Source organism: Acipenser ruthenus, chromosome 49 (genome assembly GCF_902713425.1).
Source record: "Acipenser ruthenus chromosome 49, fAciRut3.2 maternal haplotype, whole genome shotgun sequence".
NCBI lineage: Eukaryota > Metazoa > Chordata > Actinopteri > Acipenseriformes > Acipenseridae > Acipenser > Acipenser ruthenus.
In genome coordinates, this window is record NC_081237.1 from 8,301,595 (window position 1) to 8,321,144 (window position 19,550).

Here is a 19,550-nt window from a genome sequence, read left to right on the forward strand (position 1 = left end):
TCCTCCTTTCTTGTAAGATAAAACAAAACGCACACAGAACGGATCGGGAACCGGGTCTGGACCTCACCAGAACTTGAGGGAATCTCAGCATGGTGGTTTTAGGGACGTAGGGCAGACCCTTAAGACAGGACTACTTGCTTCCCAAAAAAAAAAAAAAAAGTGCTTCTCCTGCCTGCCGGCCTGCCTGCCGGTTCCACTGGACGGATTGCATTTCTCTTTTTTTTTTTTGATCCTCGGTGGTGTTTGGTCGGGAGGGAGGGAGGGAGGGAGAGAGGGAGGAGGGTGGGCAGGGGGGAGTGTTGCACTGCCCAGCTCTGCTCTGAAGACAGAGATCATTAAGACGTCGCTCGCTGCTCCCTTTCAAAGGATGTATCCTCAGGGACGGCACCCGGTGAGTACCGCGCAGTTTATCTAGATTAGAGAGCAACGCAGCCAGGGAGCGCAGGCCTCCTGCTGGGGAGCAGGGCTGAGAACAGAGCACAGAGCCCGGGCTACACTGCTTCTTCACACGGGGGGCACTGCAGCCTGGCAGATGGGGGGCATGCAGGGCTCTTCATGGGGTTGTGAGCAGAGGTAGTGGTGACATGATGTGTGTGACGAGCAGGACACACTCCTGCTCTTAGCAGTCTGGTTAAACCATGTTCTATTCTTTACTGATGTTCAGCTAGCTGTCCAGTTTAAACTTAACTTACTGTGTTTGTCTGTCTTTATTGCCTTAGTTATATATAATTAGTACAAGAAATTCAAACACAGCACACAGCTCTCTATCCCCGGAGAATCAGGATCCAATGGGATACTCATCAATCACTAGAAATACACGACGAAGGAGAAAAGTCATTGATAAACTGAAGACTCGCTGTTCTAATAATGAGGTTCAACGGAAGCTGAAACGCTCTACTCTAAACTACTGTAGTGAGTTTTCAGTTTATCAGGGGCATACTTCTCAGTGTATTAGTCTGCTGGACGGTCATCATTTACTTTGTGTTAGTGGAAAATAACTGTAGGGGAATTCATTCAGCCTTTTTTGTTCTCTGCTGAATTCAGCATTGAATCAGTGGTTCTCCACATCTGTTTCATACTGCATGGGTTTGTATTTTCCGTTAAAAACTTATTTTCAGCTGGAACTCAGTTGAATTTTTGATGCAGCAGTAAAATTCTGTGTTGCATTAAGCTGTACAAACAAATATACAAATATCATGTTTCTTATATAGATAGATAGATAGATAGATAGACAGATAGACAGATAGATAGATAGATAGATAGATAGATAGATAGATAGATAGATAGATAATAAGACTCCCATAGCATAGCAGTTTGATCCGGTCCTGGTTTTACTGTGAGTTTAATAAGACACGCCTGAGCTTGTTACCAAGACACACCGCAGCTATTCAAGCTCGTGGTAAAACCTGGAATGGGTGAAACTGCTGTCCTATAGGAGTCTTATTGCAAGGGTCTCTAGGGTAGGATTTATGCTGGCTACAAATGAAATATTTAACAGACACGCTGATTCACCTTTAACGGAACTGCAGCTGCAGAAATGAAGTGGTCTATTGCTGCGGACTCCTGGTGCGGGCACCATGTACTGTGCGCTGTAGTGGAGTGACGTGCATGTCCCGAAGTAAAGGGTATGCAGCTGAGTGGTGTAGCATTGTGTCAGGGAGGCCATCTGAGGCTGCAAACAGATCTGGTGACGAGATACAAGAAGACAGGAAGATGTGCAATCCTTTCCTCTAAGTGTACACTCCCTGACTCTGCTTCACTAAGTGCTGGGGCTCGGGGCTCTGTTGCTGTTGCGTCCAGCCTCTGTGTTTCTGATCTCAGCACCACTGCTGCTTGTGATCTGATATGATAGGGCTGATGCAAGAGGGTGCTGGCTGTGACCTCGATGTTGTGTGAAGGGGGGGGGGGGCTCCATGAGGAGCGCTTCAAGGACACGTGTGTGTGTGCGTGCTGGTGTGTGGAGTGTGTGTGTGTGCGTGCTGGTGTGTGGAGTGTGTGTGTGTGCGTGTGTGTGCGCGTGCGTATCTGGAGAGTGTCTGTGTTTATCCACAGCGATCAGCACAGAGAAATCTGTCGCTTGAGGGCTTGAAGAGCGATCCTGCCTAACCCAGCGCTGGCCAGATAATCCCGCCCTATCCCTGTCTTAATGTAACGAGAGGAACATGAGCGGGGGGGGGGGGGGGGGGTATTTGCACACAGTTAACTGTCTGTTCTTAAAAATCCTTGTGGAGGGGAAGCCTAGCGTGGTTGAATACTGTCACAGTCGAGTGGAAAACAGAGGAGCTGGCAGGTTACTGAAGCTGGAGCTCGAAGAGGAAGGGGGATTAATCTGCCTGGGTGCCCCAGCCGTGTTATCCAGGGGCCTGGGGCTGTGCCTCTGAACTCCCTGGGATTGTTTTAACTGGAGCTCAAACCAATCCTCATTGTGAGTGTGCAGAGAGGCTCGCGGTGTGTGTGTGTGTGTGTGTGTGTGTGTGTGTGTGTGTGTGTGTGTGTGTGTGTGTGTGTGTGTGTGTGTGTGTGTGTGTGTGTGTGTGTGTGTGTGTGTGTGTGTGTGTGCGTGCATGTGTGCGTGCATCGAGGCAGGCAGGCCGGCAGTAAGTTACTCTGCTTCAGTCAGGTTACATACAAACAGCCTTTGCATGCAGCCCCTCTGCGGCTCAAGCAAAAAACCTGGACTGGTTACAGCGAACGAGGGACCGGAGCGGAGAATAACTGGCACAGCGGTTACAGCTGCGGACTGGGTTCTTGGAGGCTGTGGGTTCAAGTCCCAGGTCAGCAATTGATTTCAAGTAATGCAATGTGACTTACAATATTCCTCAGGGAACTGGATGTATGTATTTAAATAGTGCTAGAAGGCATATTATTATTATTATTTATTTCTTAGCAGACGTCCTTATCCAGGGCGACTTACATAATTTGGCATAGATACCCACATGCCAAATTATGAAGCTGTGTGCTTCTCTACATAAATAAGACATATCTGTTTGGACTGAAAGAGCAGCAGGTTCTAAGCAATTCCCAAATACAATCTTTATAACCAGAGACAGGAAAATTATCACATTCCATCTTCGTACTATAATGGAAACAATTCCACGTCTTCGGGGAGTTGCTCTGCAAAAGAGAATTCTCCCAAACGTGTTCGAACCCGTGGAACAGCCAGATGAACCGAATCCTGAGAGTGTGAACCCGAGCCAGTGCTGGTCCTTTCTATCAGAGCGCTCCAATAAGAGGGAACTGTTCTGCTGTGCCAGACCGTTCGTGGAGCATGCTGTGTCGGAGTAGCAGAAAGGGTCTGGTTACACATTTAAATATACTGGTAAATATATCCAGTCAGACACACTGCCTGCAGTCCCCGTGGAAGTTTCTGCCCCTTGTTCTCGGCTCTCAGCCTGTGATATCGTAGCGCATTCTCGCTGTGCATTCTCTGCTGCGGTGCAGTGACGCCCCCTGCTGTCTGTGTTGTGTTGTGCAGGTTCCCCTGCAGCCAGGCCAGCCCTTCAAGTTCACAGTGCTGGAGACTCTAGACAGGATCAAGGAGGAGTTCCAGTTCCTGCAAGCACAGTACCACAGGTGAGCCACACCCCTGGGGGCAGGCCAGGCACAGGGACACGCCCACATCCCTGCTCGCTCTCAGCAGCTGGTTCATCTCAAACCTTTGTCAAGCAACACAAGTTATACCAGGCCTTTACAACAGTCTTCCATGGTTTGTTTTTTTTAATATGCTTTACCATACCTCTCAATGCTACCTAGGCTTTATTAAACTTTGCTGTGCTTTTACTGTGGGAATTTTCATGAGGGTCAACATATTTTCTTTTCCTTCCCAGTCTGAAGCTTGAGTGTGAGAAACTGGCCAGTGAGAAGACGGAGATGCAGAGGCATTATATCATGGTATGTGTCTGTGTGTGTGTGTATCAGTGTGTCTGTGTATCTGTATCTGTGTGTGTATCAGTGTGTGTCAGTGTATAAACATGCTGTCAAACGCAGACCTGTAGTTGTTTTATGAGCTCTGTGTCCTTCAAGAGAGCCCCAGAGCTATTATAGGGATGCTCCATTGAAAGAACTTCAAGAGGCAAAGTGATAGCGACTTCCTTTTAAATCTAGGATGCTGCATCTGTGTGCTGCTCACAGACCCATCACTGATTCAGAGCAATAAGCAGCCCAAGTTTCCCCACAACAAACGACCCTCGAATGCGCTCTGCTGTGTCGTTGGGGTGTGTATGCATGTTGCATGCATTGAGAAGTACATTGTTTTTGTATTAATCACACACACACACACAGACCGCGGGAGAGGACAGGCACAGAGATAAGAGGACAGGCGGATTGATAAGAGGATCTGAAATAGCGTTTTAAAGCGCCGGTGAACCTCAGTTCAGCTGGATATCATCACAGTGAAATATGATGAGGGTTTGAACCGATGCAGATAAAATGAACCCTGTCGTTGGGAATTGAATTAAAGTGACGTCTCCTGGCAGTCTTGTGTGGTCCCTAAGTGCTGCTGAAGTGCTGTTTCCACTGCGCTCCCTCCAAGCACCGCGTTCACCTCAGTGCACACACAGAAGCCAGCTGAAAAAATACATGCACTTGTTGGGTTGTGGTGGGTTTTTTTTTTTTTGCTATTCAGGATATTTGCTAGAAAACGTCCAAACGTGAAGTTATTACAGAGAGAGAGAAATGAAAGATGTATTCGGTCTGAATGCATGTACTGTATTCAGGAAGATTACAAGATTTTTGACATGAGGAGGTTTTGAAGCTCGCTGGCACGGCACTAAATTAAATATAAAATCCCTAAGTGGTGATACAGGATTCGCTCATTCCCATTATCCGTGAACAGTGCTGCAAGACATTGTCACCCTTCTTTGTTTTTTTTAACAGCGATCCTGAAAATGTGTCAGTCTGTCTGGCTATCTGTAACTGTATATCTATCCATACTGTGTATTACTCTGGAGTGATCTGCCTGTCTCTGTAAAGGAAGAGTCACTGCTTTCAAAACAAGATTACAAACACACTTTTATAATGGAGCGTTTCGATGCTAAAATGATGCTGCTTTTATTCCCTGCCTTGTTTTACTGTTCTGTGGGTTTCTTTAGTTTTTATTGCTTTTCTTGCATTCTTTTATTAATATTTGTTTTATTCATGTGAAGCGCTTTGCGGCAATTTGCATGTGAAAGGCGCCATATTAAAAATAGATTATTATTATTTATTATTATATCTACTGTGTTTCGGTATCTCTGTCTCTCTACATGTCTCTCTATCTGTGTAACTTGATCTTTCTACAGTCTCTGTCTATCTGTTTATCTGTTTTGTTAAATTAAAGCTGTTTGTTTGTTTGTTTCAGAAGTCAATCACACTCCACAACAGTTTCTCCTGCATTGAATTCTATTTTTTTTCTGCTTTCTTTATTTTTCAGTACTATGAGATGTCTTACGGGTTGAACATCGAAATGCACAAACAGGTAAGGTGCATTGCAAACACATAAGCATACAGTATCAGGGCCTTTTTTATAAGGCTGTAAATCTGTACAGAATTTCTTTAAAAAAAAAAAAAAACACTTCATTTTTAAATACATTATTAAGATTGGCCACCTTCAAGTGAAAGACAGACAGACAGACAGACAGACAGACAGACACGCAGACAGACAGACCAGCCAGTGCTCCGCCCTGCAGGATACAAAACCTCACCTGAATTTGGCAGAACGTTGTTTTTTCTCTGCAGCCTGGCCCTGCAGTTTACCTCAAAGCCTTGATTTTTTGCAGCAGAGGATGCAGTGTGTAATAGGATTTATTCCATCTCTCTTTGTAAGCCTGGCTTGAATGCAGAGTCCTTATCTTTTAAAAACGGCAGGATTATACAGGGGTTTATGTGGGTCAGTCGAGGGGAGGGAGGGAGCGATACTGGATCCAGATGCACAGACTGGTTGCACTGGAGACCTGTACAGTCACATGGGATTGCATGCTAAGTAAGGTGTGAGAAAGTATTGTGTTGGCTCGTGAGCTGCCTCTTCAAATCTGGGATTATAAATAAACCCAGATTCCCAGAAGGACAGGAGCTGTTTCTGGCTCCCGAGTCCTGCTTTTGCAGATGGACATGTTTTTCTTTTTTCTCCTCAGTGTGTGCGTGTGTGTGTGTCTCAGTGGCACGAATGTGTTTTAGTTTATGCCCCCCCCTCCTCTTCCTTCCGAGGGGGGGCTCCATCCATCAGTGCCTGGCGCAGGTTGCGGGCGTGTGGGCGTCGTGCCAGGGAAGGGAAGAGAAGGACTGGCAGGCTGCCCGGAGCACTCTGCAATGAAAATGCTCTTCTTTCTTTTTTTACTGAATGCCGCTACGCCTGCGTACACAATCGCCGGGTGATTAGTGCGTCACCTGTTCCAAATTATATTTGCCTTTCAATGTTTGCTTAAGGAAATGATATTCCATTAGCGAGGCCTCCGTGCCCGCATTAGTGTGCTATCCAGGAGACCTGCTGCCTGTACTTGGCAAAGGCCAAAAACAAAGGCAGCCCTTCAGTGTGACACTTTAGGCACAATCTATGAGTCAATAAATCATCTATTGAGGTGTTGTGATACACGTTATTAATTAAAATACTAGTAGTAGTAACAGAACTAATAACAATCGTCCTAATAGTGGTAGTGGTAATACTGTCACTGCTGCTACTACTACTAATAATCATAGAGATCTCAGTAAAAGATCAACTATAGATGTCAGTGTAAAAACTCTAACCCTACCACTTCAGTTCTCTGATGTTCCTTCCCAGTGTGTAAAGTGCTGGTGTTGTCCATGCAGTGCAGTGTTGTGATGGTGCTCTCTTCCTGTCCTGCAGGCTGAGATTGTGAAGCGGCTGAGTGTGATCTGTGCTCAGATCATCCCTTTCCTGTCCCAAGAGGTAAGCTGGGCGCCGCGCTGCACGCTGGGGGTGCACCGATCCCTCGGGCGTTGATGAATCACCATGCTTTCTGTACATGATATCTCATAACAGGGACATGCATGCTCTTGTATCACAAAACCAGAGCGAGAGTGCAGCATAGCTCATTACACAGCAGCAGCTCACCGGACGGTGCTTGAATGAACAGTACAAAAACTCTTGTGTGTTTTATAGCTGGCATGAATACCTTCTCTCCTTGTCCCGTCCTTTCATAAAAAAACAGTCATCGAATGTTTTTTATTTAACCCCTTCATGCATGAACTATTGAAAATGGCTGAAATAAAAGTAGTTTTATGGACAGATAATAAATATATTTTTCCTTGACATTTCTTTTTTCCATTGCTTTTATATGGGGGGGGGGGGGGTGGCATCCTCAAATGAGGCTGTGATGCATTTGCGTCTCTTCCATGTGTCCCCTATAAAGCTGCCCGTGTGCCTGTCTGTTTCTCAGCACCAGCAGCAGGTGGCCCAGGCAGTGGAGAGAGCCAAGCAGGTGACCATGGCCGAGCTCAACGCCATCATCGGGGTGAGATAGCTTTCCCAGCCACGTCCCTCCCCGCCGTGCCGAGTACCCAATCAGACCGCTCCCAGCCCCGCCCCTCTGTGCCAAGTACCCAATCAGACCGCTCCCAGCCCCGCCACTCTGCGCCAAGTACCCAATCAGACAGCTCCCAGCCCCGCCCCTCTGCGCCAAGTACCCAATCAGACCCTGCAGGACCACGGTTTAAAAAAAAAAAAATGGTTACTTCTTTCCCACGCTTTCTTTTCACTTTGATTCAGGAGAAACCGTTTCTTATTTCGTGTCATAAAAACTACAGGTTCACTTCCTGTGTTACATGCAAATACGACCCCCCAATAGGAAACTACATGGGGGTCAGTGCGTGTGCGCACAGGAAGTGAAATTGTAGCAGGGGGGGTCAAACGGCTTCACTGGAGTCGGAATGAAAATAAAGTCTTGAAAATGAAGAAAATCTCGGCAGCAAAAAAATGAAGGAATTCTGAGAATTTGTTCCGCTGAGAAGAGGTATGAAAATGTTTTTTAAAAACCTTGGTCTTTATCCCCGTTTCAGTTTATCACTTTCCGTTTGCAATGCCCGTCCTAAACGAACGTGTAGATTATGCATGATCACTAGCAGGGCTTTGTTACCCACCCTATTCCGAGTGATTTCTCCCCTCCTCCCCTCCTCCCCTCCTCCCCTCCTCCCCTCCTCCCCTCCTCCCTCATCACCTGTCGTTGTCATACAGCAGCAGCAGCTCCAGCATCTGTCCCATCATGCCCCTGGGATCCCGTTGACCCCTCACCCCTCCGGTCTGGCTGCACTGGGGGGCGGCTCGGGGCTGCTGGCGCTGTCGGGGGTGCTGGGCATGCAAGCTCACCTCGCTGCCAAGGAGGAGCGCGGACAGGGGGAGAGTGAGCACCACCGGGGTGAGTGGAGACCCAGAGAGAGAGAGAACAAGAGACGCACACAGAGTGAGAGAGTCAGAGAGACCCAGAGAGAGAGAGAGACAGAGAACAAGAGACGCACACAGAGAGACCGACACACACAGAGTGAGAGAGTCAGAGAGACACAGAGAGAGAGAGACAGAGAACAAGAGACGCACACAGAGTGAGAGAGTCAGAGAGACACAGAGAGAGAGAGAGAGACAGAGAACAAGAGACGCACACAGAGTGAGAGAGACAGAGAGACACAGAGAGAGAGAGAGACAGAGAACAAGAGACGCACACAGAGAGACCGACACACACAGAGTGAGAGAGTCAGAGAGACACAGAGACACAGAGAATAAGAGACACACAGAGAGACCGACACACACACACACACAGAGTGAGAGAGTCCGAGAGACAGAGAACAAGAGACGCACACAGAGAGACCGACACACACAGAGTGAGAGAGTCAGAGAGACACAGGGAGTGAGACACACTTTTATCAGTTTGGTAAGACTTATTTTGGTACATTTACAGAAAAGAATATGTTGAATCTCACAAAGCTAGTAACTTATTAGAGACGGCATCCTGTGTTTTGGATCCCTTTAAGTAAGGAAATGACGGCAGCAACTTGATTTTTCAGCAAAGTATATAAGGCACACATCTACTGTATGTAAACAAAGTGTAGCGATAACGCTGTGTGAATTTTGTGCAGTTCTGTTAAACGCAACAGCTAGTGAACCTCTGTTGCTCGTAAACGTTTCCTGTTTTTGTGCACACTGAGGCCTGATTGATAACCCCTCATCTCTGTCTCCTCTGTTCTGCCTCTGCAATCCGGGCCGGTGCGGTCCGCTCCTGTCCTGCTGCAGAACGGGCCCCTAGCCGGGTGAGTCACCATTACTCCACTTCTAAGAGTCCCACAAGAGCAGCTCAGCAAAGTGTAATAAAGGGAAAGCATGGTGAAGCACAGGTAAGCGTTGTACAGAATAGGGCGGCACGGTAAAGCATGTTAATGAACATGGCAAAGCCAGTGTGGCAGGTCTCTCCCACGCTGCCTTCTGTTTCCAGGGAGTCCAGAGGCTCTGCTGCCATGTGGTTTGTGTTCTGAAGTCATTCCAGGAAGCCCTTTGTGAAGTAGCCTGCAGGTCAAATACCAGGCCTGTTAGTCACTCAGAGAGAGGGCTGTGCTGAGGATCAGCTCGGAGCCAAGGAGAGGGGCACAGGGAGGGAGAGACACAAAACATTACCTTCACAAGGGAATCAACCAAACAACTAAGATTGAGATATTTCAAAGTCGGTTTAAGCGCCTCCTTAAGTGTCTTGTTTTTGTAACGTGATCTATCCTTTCAAAAACGAGATTTAATTAAAGAACGGCGGAACGCTTTGAAAGTAAGGCCCCTGCTGTTTTCTTTACCGTTCAGAGAGAGAGAGAGAGAGACACACACAGACAGACAGAGACAGAGACAGGCATGCCTGCCCACCCACCTCCTCAGTAACGCATCCTGGAGGAGTGCAGTGAAGCGTGTCATGTGGCTTCATGTTTCTCACTGAGACCCAGGTGTGATGCCTGAGTTCAGAAGGCATCCTGCGGGCTGAGTGCTAACTGAAACCCGAGACACGGGCTCGTAACGGGTTTCCAGAACGATGCGTGGTTAACGATGGTGTGTGAGACACGGCAAGCCTCGGTACACACCGAGCGTCACACCATCAGTGCACTGCAGACCGCTTCACATCCCAGACTGTTTGCATTACAGATTGTAGACATCTGGAACTGCAGCAGTGAAGGACTAATAGTAAAGACTGGATGTTGTGCAGTTCACAGGTTATTGCACACTACACAGGACATTGTGCATGACACAGGACATTACACAGGTGTGATGCGCTGCCGTGACGGATTGGGTCTCCTGTCAGTGAGGTGAGACGAGGTGAAAAGCTCTCAAACCACGAATGCACGTTTTGTTTTGTTTTTTCTCCCTTCGCAGAGCAAGTCGGTGTCATCGACGGACAGCCAGCGCGCGGAGGAGAAGCAGGGCCCCTCAGGGGGGGAGTACGGGGGCGAGGGGAGCAGAGAGGGGAAGAGGAGGCGCTGCGAGGACAAGGACCCCCAGCACTACGTACGTACCCACTGGGGGCTGCACTGCCTCCAATCCAGCTGGAGCTAGCTGCTCCACACAATCAAGGCGTATTCAGACAGGAGTGTGTTCAGGGTTATACATCCTGTATTGAAACAAGGACCGTCCCATTTACACAGGGTCAGCAATCAGCACCCATTACAGGGGCTCCACTTGGTGATCACCACGCACACACTAATGCAGGCCTGCCATTGACGCTCTCTTAGTATGCTTTCATACAGTGGCAAACTATTCCAAGTGGAGTCTCTCCAAGCTGCTCAGTTCAAGCGTGTTTAGATCGTGTTCCTTGAGTCTTGCACTTGATGAAAGCTGCTTGAAAACACGCCCGTCCTGCACAGAAATAGTTTCCTAAGGTTTCCGTCATTCCCACGACTGTGGAGTAAATCCGGAGTTCCCCTGCGGAGCTGGTTTGAAGTGTCTTCCAGGATGTTTGTGAAATTCCTGGCAAGCTGTGATGAAATGAAATGGGAAAACTGTCAAACCAGGAGAAACAAGAGGCAGGTCTGAGTGGACAGGGCTCCATATCGAGTTTAGAGACCCAGCGATCGCAGGCTGCCCTGAGGGGACCACAGAGAGAGTACAGGGGGAGGAGAGGGGTGCAGTGAGACAAAACATCGCAGGCTGTCCTGAGGGGACCACAGAGAGAGTACAGGGGGAGGAGAGGGGTGCAGCGAGACAAAACATCGCAGGCTGTCCTGAGGGGACCACAGAGAGAGTACAGGTGGAGGAGAGGGGTGCAGCAAGTCAAAACATTGCAGGCTGTCCTGAGGGGACCACAGAGAGAGTACAGGGGGAGGAGAGGGGTGCAGTGAGTCAAAACATCGCAGGCTGTCCTGAGGGGACCACAGAGAGAGTACAGGGGGAGGAGAGGGGTGCAGCGAGTCAAAACATTGCAGGCCTCGCTGTGGGAATCACATTAGCATTGCACGCACTTCCATGCATGGCGCTTCACACACAGGCTGCAGTGCACAGTATGAGTGTCATATGTCTGAAAGCTGTACAAGTTCCCCATAGTGAAAGCGTAGCAAAGTGTAATAAGGCATAGTGAAAGCAAAATATGGCATGGGTAACCATGGGGAAAGCAAGGGGAAAGATGCAATTTTACTGTGGCAAACTTTGACACCAACGCACAGTCACACACCTCACTGACTCAATCCACGCTACAATACCTGGGCCCTTAAACAGGAGAGGCTTGTGTCCCTCTGGAGAAATCACACTGCTGAAATTAGCTTAATGAACAGATGTCGCTTACAGCACAGGGCCTGTATCAGATCCGTGCCTCCATTGCAAATCACGTTACTGCCATGGCAACCAGTCAGATTCCTGTTCCAGTGAATCCTCAGTCCCAGGCAGTCCAGCACTAACAGAACAGACAGGGGAGGAACCTCAAAGATGAATATTTGTTTCTTTTAGTGTTTTAACCAGAGATGAACAACGCAGACGTCTGATTCGGGGGGTGGGGTGGGGTGGGGGGCTTTCTCGTAGTGTTAACTTGTTTCCTTGTTACCTAGTTTGTGACGAAGACAAGTGTTTTTTTTGTTTTTTTTTGGGGGGGGGGGGGGGGGTTGTCAGAGAAAGGAAGAAAGACAAATTGCAATTTTAAATCTTTTTTTTCCTCTGTGAAATTTGCAGGACAGCGATGCAGATAAAAGCGATGACAATTTGGTGGTGGATGTTTCCAACGAGGTTGGTTTCCTTCATGAGGTTTTTTTTTTTTTTTTTTTTTTTCTGTTTTGAATTGCTCTGTAACAATCTGACGATTGGGATTTAGATCACCACCTAGTGGCGGGATGTTCCAATTGTTACTCTTAAGGCAAATGATCACTAATGCAGCCTGGTGTAGGCCAAACAGATTGACCTGTTGACTTATGAATGTGAATTCATTAGGATCGCGTCCGAAGCCACCATGATGAATGTTGAGTGCTGACCGTCTTTCTCATGTGAATAAAAAATAAAAAAAAACAGTTCAGTTCGTCTGCGATTATATTTGAGTTGCCGACACCAGATTTTAAATGAAACGCTTAACGCCAAAAAAAAAAAAGTGTATCCTCACATAGAAATAAGATGATATTTCCGGCTGAGTTTCCAGGTCACAGTTCTGTTTAATTCACAGTAAAGCCTGAACGGCTCGGAGCAGCACAATGTAACTGTAACGAGTCATTCAAATTGTTCATAACCTCTTTCATAACGCATCGAGAGACGCTTTATAAACCCTCAAACTAAAGTGTGTCTGTGCTTTGTGTTACCCTCACATCATTCCCCCTCCCTCTGTATTTAGGAGCCCTCATCCCCCAGTGGGAGCCAACCCCACTCCCCCCACGGAAACGGCTTGGATCAAGCCCCTCATTTGAGGAAAGAGACCCCCACCAGCCCCCCCGGCTCCCCCCACAGCACCCCAGGAAAAAACAGGGAGCCCGCACAGGTGAGGAGGCAGAGGGGGGCATACAGGGAGCAAAGCACAGAATAAATAAGATGGACAGAGATGTCTGTTTATTTACATGGACTGAAGGAGGAGAAGCATTGGAAATCCTCAATCAGCCAGCCAGTCAAGCAATAAACAAATAAATCAGCCAGTGACTCCAATAGTGGACCCTCCCTCCCTCCCTCATGCGCATTCTCACCTCTCCGGTTCTGTCTCCCCCCTCTGGCAGGTCGAGAAGCCCGGGAGCCCCACCTCCAAATCCACGAGCCCCTCTCCTCTCCGGGACGCCCCGACCCCCCCTGGCCCAGGACCCAGCTCTGCCTCCTGCCTGCGCCTGGTGACCTGCAAGCCGTCGCCCGCGGACCCCCTCGGTACGACCCCCCCAAACTGCCTCATTGATCAATCAGACCAAGAACCATAGAAGAGCCTTCCATTGAGCTGCATGCCTCAATCCTATCTATTCAGATTGAGACAAGTTCCAGTGTCGAATCGCATTGCCCCCTGCTGTAGGTGTAATAGAGGCAGGTACCCACCAGCCTGCATACAGAACCAGAACCAGAACCACAGCCTAACACCATCCCTGCTACAATTCCTTCTTATAAAGCATGACCAATTGAACTATTCCCCAACTAAGCCATCGGAAAATGAATTATGGCACCTCTATAACACAGGGATGGAAATAAGACCCCCATTGCATAGCAGTTTGATACAATCCTGGTTTTACTAGCAGTTTAATAAAGACACACCTGAGCTTGTTACCTGTACACTGGTTAATCAGGCTTGTATTAAAACCTGGAATGGGTGACACTGCTATGCAATAGGAGCCTTATTTCCATCCTTGTCATAACAGACAATATTATACAACATACCTATTATACAACATACCAGTGACAGGGTGAAGTTAAGGCTGGTTTCCCAGACCCCGATTACAGCTCATCTTGGACTACTGTAACCTCAGGTAAAGTAGATTAGTGCTGAGCTGTGAAACCAGGCAGTACAATACCTTGTGTGTGTTTAACAGTGTGTACCCCAGTACTGGTATGCACTCTTGTCACCCCCAGGTCTGCGGAGCCCGCTGGTCTCGGGGTCCTACCCTGCACATTTCGGGGTGCTGTCTCACACAGGGCTCAACGGGGAGCTGTCCAGTCCCGGGAGCTACGGGGGTCTGCACGTCTCCCCCCAGTCCAGCAGTGTGGCCGGATACGCTCGCTCCCCCATGGTAAAGAAACCCCCCTGTTCACTGCTTCACTGAACCAGGAACACGAAGCCCAGAGACCACATTTACAACCGCAAGCTAGCTGTGTTACTAATGCACTGGCACTGCTTTTAATTACCCAGCTCCTAGCACTGCTTGTCTCAGCCTCTCTGGTCTTGCTGAGTGATTTTAATTACTCCCTCGATACTTCACCGTTCAATAATGCACCAGTTTGGTTGATTTGCGTGTTGATGGTGAATTGTAAATTAAAGGATATTGCAAAACAAAACAACAGAAATAAAAACACATGGGAAAAGTGTAACTTGTATAATGGACAGTTTTCCATTTCGATGCAGGTGGCGTGTGAAAATGATATCTTGTCTCTTGTCTCCTCTCTCTCTGCTAGGTTGCCTACGAATCTCGGCCAAACCTGAGAACTCCTGGCCTGCCGTCTACTCTGCCCGCCGTTACCGGAGGAAAACCGTGAGTCGAATCGTATCCCTTTCCATCCCGAGCTTCCACGCAGCTCCCATGCTTCGTGACCTCTTGTGCTCTATCAACACAGCACCTGTGGTCTGTCTGTTCCTTCCTCCCCGCAGTGCCTGCTGTCTGTCCTCATATCTCTATCCAACTCCCTCCCCGCAGTGCCTACTCGTTCCACGTGAGCGCCGACGGGCAGATGCAGCCGGTGCCCTTCCCTCCGGACGCTCTGATTGGCCCGGGCATCCCGCGCCATGCCCGGCAGGTCCACACGCTGAGCCACGGAGACGTGGTGTGCGCCGTGACCATCAGCAACTCCACACGCCACGTCTACACCGGGGGCAAGGGCTGCGTTAAGGTGTGGGACGTGAGCCAGCCGGGCACCAAGAGCCCCGTGGCGCAGCTCGACTGCCTGGTAAGGAGGGCGTCAGAGAGAGACAGCGAGCGAGCGAGAGAGAGAGAGAGAGGAGAGAGAGAGAGTGCAAGTGCATGTTTGTTCCTATCGTGCCATTCTGTCTCGACTGGGTTTGTTTAGTGAGAGACAAGCCACAGTGTTGACGTGATTAGCCCGAGGCTGGTTTTGTTCTGGGCACTGTTCCATGGGCACATAGTCTGACTCTCTCTCTCCAAACTTTTCTGCAGGGGAGTCACATCTGCTCCCTAATCCCTCTTCCTCTATGATTGTTTGCTTTAGTTTTTACTCTCGCCAGCAAATGTTGGCAAGTCTCATTTGGACATACCTTTGTCTATCAGCCCCCCCACGGCCTGTAATCCAGTCCATGACTGCCTCTCGCTGCTCAGCCCCCATGGGATCAGCACATCATCTGGGCTTCAAGTACTCAGCTCCCCCCTCTCCCCCTCTCCCCCTCTCCCCCTAAGCCAGTTTCCGCTCCACCGTCTTGATTGATACAGATTCTGACAGCCCCTTGACTGGTTCAGGTGCCATGTTGCAGGCTGCATGTTCTCCCAGCCTCGTGGAGGTGAAGTCTGGCCGTGTGCATTCAAATCCTTTTAAAATGAAAAGATCCTCATTCTTCTTTCTCTCCCCCCTAGACCCGTGACACACAATCTAACAAATATATAACAAAATCTCATACAAGATCCGAGTATCTGTTTGCTTAGCTGTGAATCGAAGGTGTATAAGGTGAGATTGTTGAATGTGTCTGGCGTTTACGATCGCTGCATTATAGACCCCCGTTCTGTCTCCCTCCCTCTCCGCAGAACCGTGATAACTACATCCGCTCCTGCAAGCTCCTCCCCGATGGGCGGACCCTGATCGTGGGCGGGGAGGCCAGCACGCTGTCAATCTGGGACCTGGCCACGCCCACCCCCCGGATCAAGGCGGAGCTGACCTCGTCGGCGCCCGCCTGCTACGCCCTCGCCATCAGCCCCGACGCCAAAGTGTGCTTCTCCTGCTGCAGCGACGGCAACATCGTGGTGTGGGACCTGCAGAACCAGACCCTGGTCAGGTAGGAGCACAGCCCAGCCGGGGATCTCTGGGGCAGGGGACCTGGGAGAGGGGGGTCCTGGGAGTCTGTCTGCAGTGACCCTCCTCAATGCTGTCTGCTTGTCTGTCTGCAATGACCCTCCTCAATGCTCCTCCACAGGCAGTTCCAGGGCCACACAGACGGCGCCAGCTGTATCGACATCTCGAACGACGGGACCAAGCTGTGGACAGGCGGGCTGGACAACACGGTGCGCTGCTGGGACCTGAGGGAGGGCAGGCAGCTCCAGCAGCACGACTTCACCTCACAGGTACCGGGGGAGGGAGAGGGTGGGGAGGCTCGTTGTTCGGGGCTCTCTCACAGGCTCCTAAACCAGCAGGTTACAGTTTTGTAGCGTGTGATATTTTCGTCTGGTTTCACGGACCCCAGTGACCCTCGCACTGCTGCTCCGGGTCTGTGAAAGCAGGCGCTGGTGTCCTCTGTCTTGGGGCTGGGTGTGTGGCAGGGAGGCTGGCTAACCCGGAGCCCTGGTTGTCGTTGCAGATCTTCTCTCTGGGGTACTGCCCCACCGGGGAGTGGCTGGCAGTGGGCATGGAGAGCAGCAACGTGGAAGTCCTGCACGTCTCCAAACCGGACAAGTACCAGCTGCACCTGCACGAGAGCTGCGTGCTGTCTCTCAAGTTCGCGTCGTGCGGTGAGGAAGGAACCGAGTCTCCTTTGCATTCCTGTCCTAATAAATTCTCTTTGCTAATCCTGCGCTGTCGACATTCTAAATAATCCTTTCACAAGAGGCACGCTGTTCTGTTGATTCTGTTTAGTTGTGTACTGGAGCAGGTATACATGTGTGTTTTGCGCTCGCTGTCATCTCCGTTAAGTGGTTCAAACAGCTTTGAAACAGAACCCACCTCTACTGTGCAGAAACGGCCATCACAATAGCAACTGCCTGCGCTTTCAAATAGCTTATGAGATACCCAGCTTGTGCGAGTGCAGAAGAGGACTTTGTTTTAGCTGCTGAGTACCATCGCTCTCCTGCATGCACCTATGTATACATAGGCATGCACATCCAGTATACCTGTATCAGTATCCGTGTCTTATTTTCAGGTAAATGGTTTGTGAGCACTGGGAAGGATAACCTCCTGAACGCCTGGAGAACGCCCTACGGAGCCAGTATATTCCAGGTAGGAAAAAAATTAATAAACGTGTAAGCAATTCATAAAACACCTTGAGTATTAGGGTTAACTAGAACACTTAAGGAGACCTTGTTCCCTTAACTTGGGTACTGCCTTACATTGTGTTCAGGTGCTTTTGCAACAGCCACATTTAAAAAGGGGAAAACTAAGGGGAGAACTTAAGGTGTTTTAAGCAGCTGGCCACTGCACTAGAGCCTTGATGAGTCTGAAGCAATGTTGGGGACCCTCGTCACTCACACTGTCCCTCCTTCCTCTTCCCCTCCCTAGTCAAAGGAGTCCTCGTCCGTGCTGAGCTGCGACGTCTCTCCGGATGACAAGTTCATCGTCACCGGCTCAGGAGACAAAAAGGCCACAGTGTATGAGGTGGTGTACTGAGGGGACCTGCAGCAGCACACACCCATACCACTAACACACACACACACACAGACACACAGACATGCCTTCCCAAGTGTCTGGAGCAGTCATTCAAAACCTTGTATTGTATTACCTCTCTCCCCCCCACCCCCGCTCCAATCAGAATATTTAAAAACCACAAGAAGCCAACATTTTGTTTAGCGGGGTTAAGAGATTACCTGCACCCTTGCCTTGCTCAGGCAACCAACTCCCACAGCTGCCTGCCTGTATCACAAGTCCTGGTGCAACGTGTGTCTGAATGGGAGAGGTTGCTGCAGCTAGAACAGAATAACCCCCTTCCATGTGATTTTGGAGCTTGGGATGTGGCAGTGGTCTCATCAGTCAGGGATAGCATTTAAAACTGCCCTTTATTGTTCTGCACTCGCTTCCTCCATTCATGACATGGGAAGTGAAACTCAATTTAGTTGAAAGGCAGATGGAGACAAGCGACCACGCTGCGTAACTCCGAACGCGCTCATTAATCTTCAACACTTACGTTTAGAGTACCCAAACCCAACCATGCCTTCTAAATGATTACACCCCTGTATATAACACTGTGTTCAGGAAGCCCTTTGATGATCACCACAGGTAGAAACAGGAGCTCGCTCGTGTGTGTCTGTCTCCTACTCACATTCAGTGGGAACCCTCTTGTATACAGTTCCAGCAAATCCCGCTGTTTCATTTGCCGCTGGGACCAACTCTAACGCAGTTTGAAATCAGACTCGTCCATTTCCATCAGCAGCAGATCAACATCAAATCCATTTCAAGTGGGTCTCTGCCTGCCTGCCTGTCAGCCCCAGTTAGGATTGTGGGCTGGCAGAACTCCATCGCGCCACGCTGATGGTGGAAGTTACCCAACGAGAGTCCGAGGCCAAGGATGCAAGATGTACTTTTTTTTTATATCTTGAACTGCAGGAAAATAAAAAGCACGTAGGCAGAACATGAGGGCTGTGAATAGAATTACACTGGCAGGGAAATACTGGTGGGTGGTGAATGAGTTTATAGAAAGAGCAGATTATACAAGAACATGATCCACCTGCAGCGTACAGTCCGATCTGCAACCCCTACACAAATATCCTGCAGAGGAATTCCAGTCTTGTATAATTGCTTTTTATAAAACAACTGGATGGAAACATGGGAACGAGATGAGATCGAGCGTACAGGCTCCTCAGCACTACATGTTTTCCCCATAGAACTGAAGCTGACCCCTCAAACTGCCAACATAAACGTCTCCTTCCTGAGAAACAGACATCCCATCTGTGTGCTCCTGCCCTCCTTTAGATTAGGAATATCCTACCCTTATTGCATCTTTTAATATCTGTTTCAGTGTCAATGCCTTCCTTCCCTGTCTGGGATTCTACTAAAAAATGTAAAACGCCAAGGAAATTTATTTTCAAAATGCACTTACTTTTTGTGTTAACACATTTAAAACTAAATGTAAAAGGGAAAAAAATAATTAATAAAACAATGTATATGTGTGGATCTTTTGAAGAGCCTGGTGGTGTTTTTCTTCTGAGCACTGTGAACGATCGCAGGTGTCACAAGCTATTTGCTTTAGAGCACCTCAGCATAATATACGACTTTATGAAAACTGAAAACGTTTTTGCATCACCATTTTATTTATTTATTTATTTATTTTATTTCATTTTGAAACGTCTCTGAAAATAACATTGAGTTAAATAAGGTGGATCCGAAATTGGAATATTACAAATAAGACGCAGCAGTTTGATCCATTGTTGGTTTTGCTTTGAGTTTATTAAGACACCCCCGAGCTTGATACCTATACACACGGTGGCTAGTCAAGCTCGTAGTAAAACCTGGAATGGGTGAAACTGCTGTGCAATAGGAGTCTTATTTCCATCCCTGCCCTCAATTGGTTTAATGGAGCAATGGCCCAGGATAGGGGGAGTATAAAACAAAAGGCAATTTAGTTTTTTGCTGCCCAAGC

General features: G+C 48.7%; 1 protein-coding gene across 12 annotated transcripts; it reads left to right on the forward strand.

Annotated features, from left to right (window-relative positions):
• Positions 1–277: 277 nt before the first annotated feature.
• LOC117962920 (transducin-like enhancer protein 1) lies at positions 278–19,083 on the forward strand. Of its 12 annotated transcripts, none has more exons than XM_059015036.1 (20): positions 278–391; positions 3,476–3,573; positions 3,828–3,891; positions 5,411–5,455; positions 6,821–6,883; positions 7,347–7,448; positions 8,168–8,347; positions 9,169–9,315; positions 10,328–10,459; positions 12,110–12,163; positions 12,756–12,899; positions 13,129–13,270; positions 13,961–14,118; positions 14,501–14,577; positions 14,740–14,989; positions 15,796–16,043; positions 16,182–16,329; positions 16,563–16,713; positions 17,121–17,197; positions 17,477–19,083. In XM_059015036.1, the coding sequence occupies exons 1-20, from the start codon at positions 368–370 to the stop codon at positions 17,582–17,584; spliced, it is 2,412 nt and encodes an 803-aa protein (XP_058871019.1). In that variant the 5' UTR covers positions 278–367; the 3' UTR covers positions 17,585–19,083. The 12 variants fall into 12 exon arrangements, with proteins under 12 accessions (XP_058871019.1, XP_058871024.1, XP_058871021.1 ...); XM_059015041.1 differs by having other exon boundaries at positions 7,374–7,448; positions 8,168–8,348; positions 9,215–9,231; XM_059015038.1 differs by having other exon boundaries at positions 7,374–7,448.
• Positions 19,084–19,550: the final 467 nt, after the last annotated feature.

Excerpts from the sequence above, each read along its gene's own strand:
- LOC117962920 (XM_059015030.1), top strand. The coding sequence starts at position 2,643 with ATGCAGCCCCTCTGCGGCTCAAGCAAAAAACCTGGACTGGTTACAGCG. Across the intron at positions 16,330-16,562 it reads AGCACGACTTCACCTCACAG|ATCTTCTCTCTGGGGTACTG; the intron begins GTACCGGGGGAG and ends TTGTCGTTGCAG. Across the intron at positions 17,198-17,476 it reads ACGGAGCCAGTATATTCCAG|TCAAAGGAGTCCTCGTCCGT; the intron begins GTAGGAAAAAAA and ends TCCCCTCCCTAG.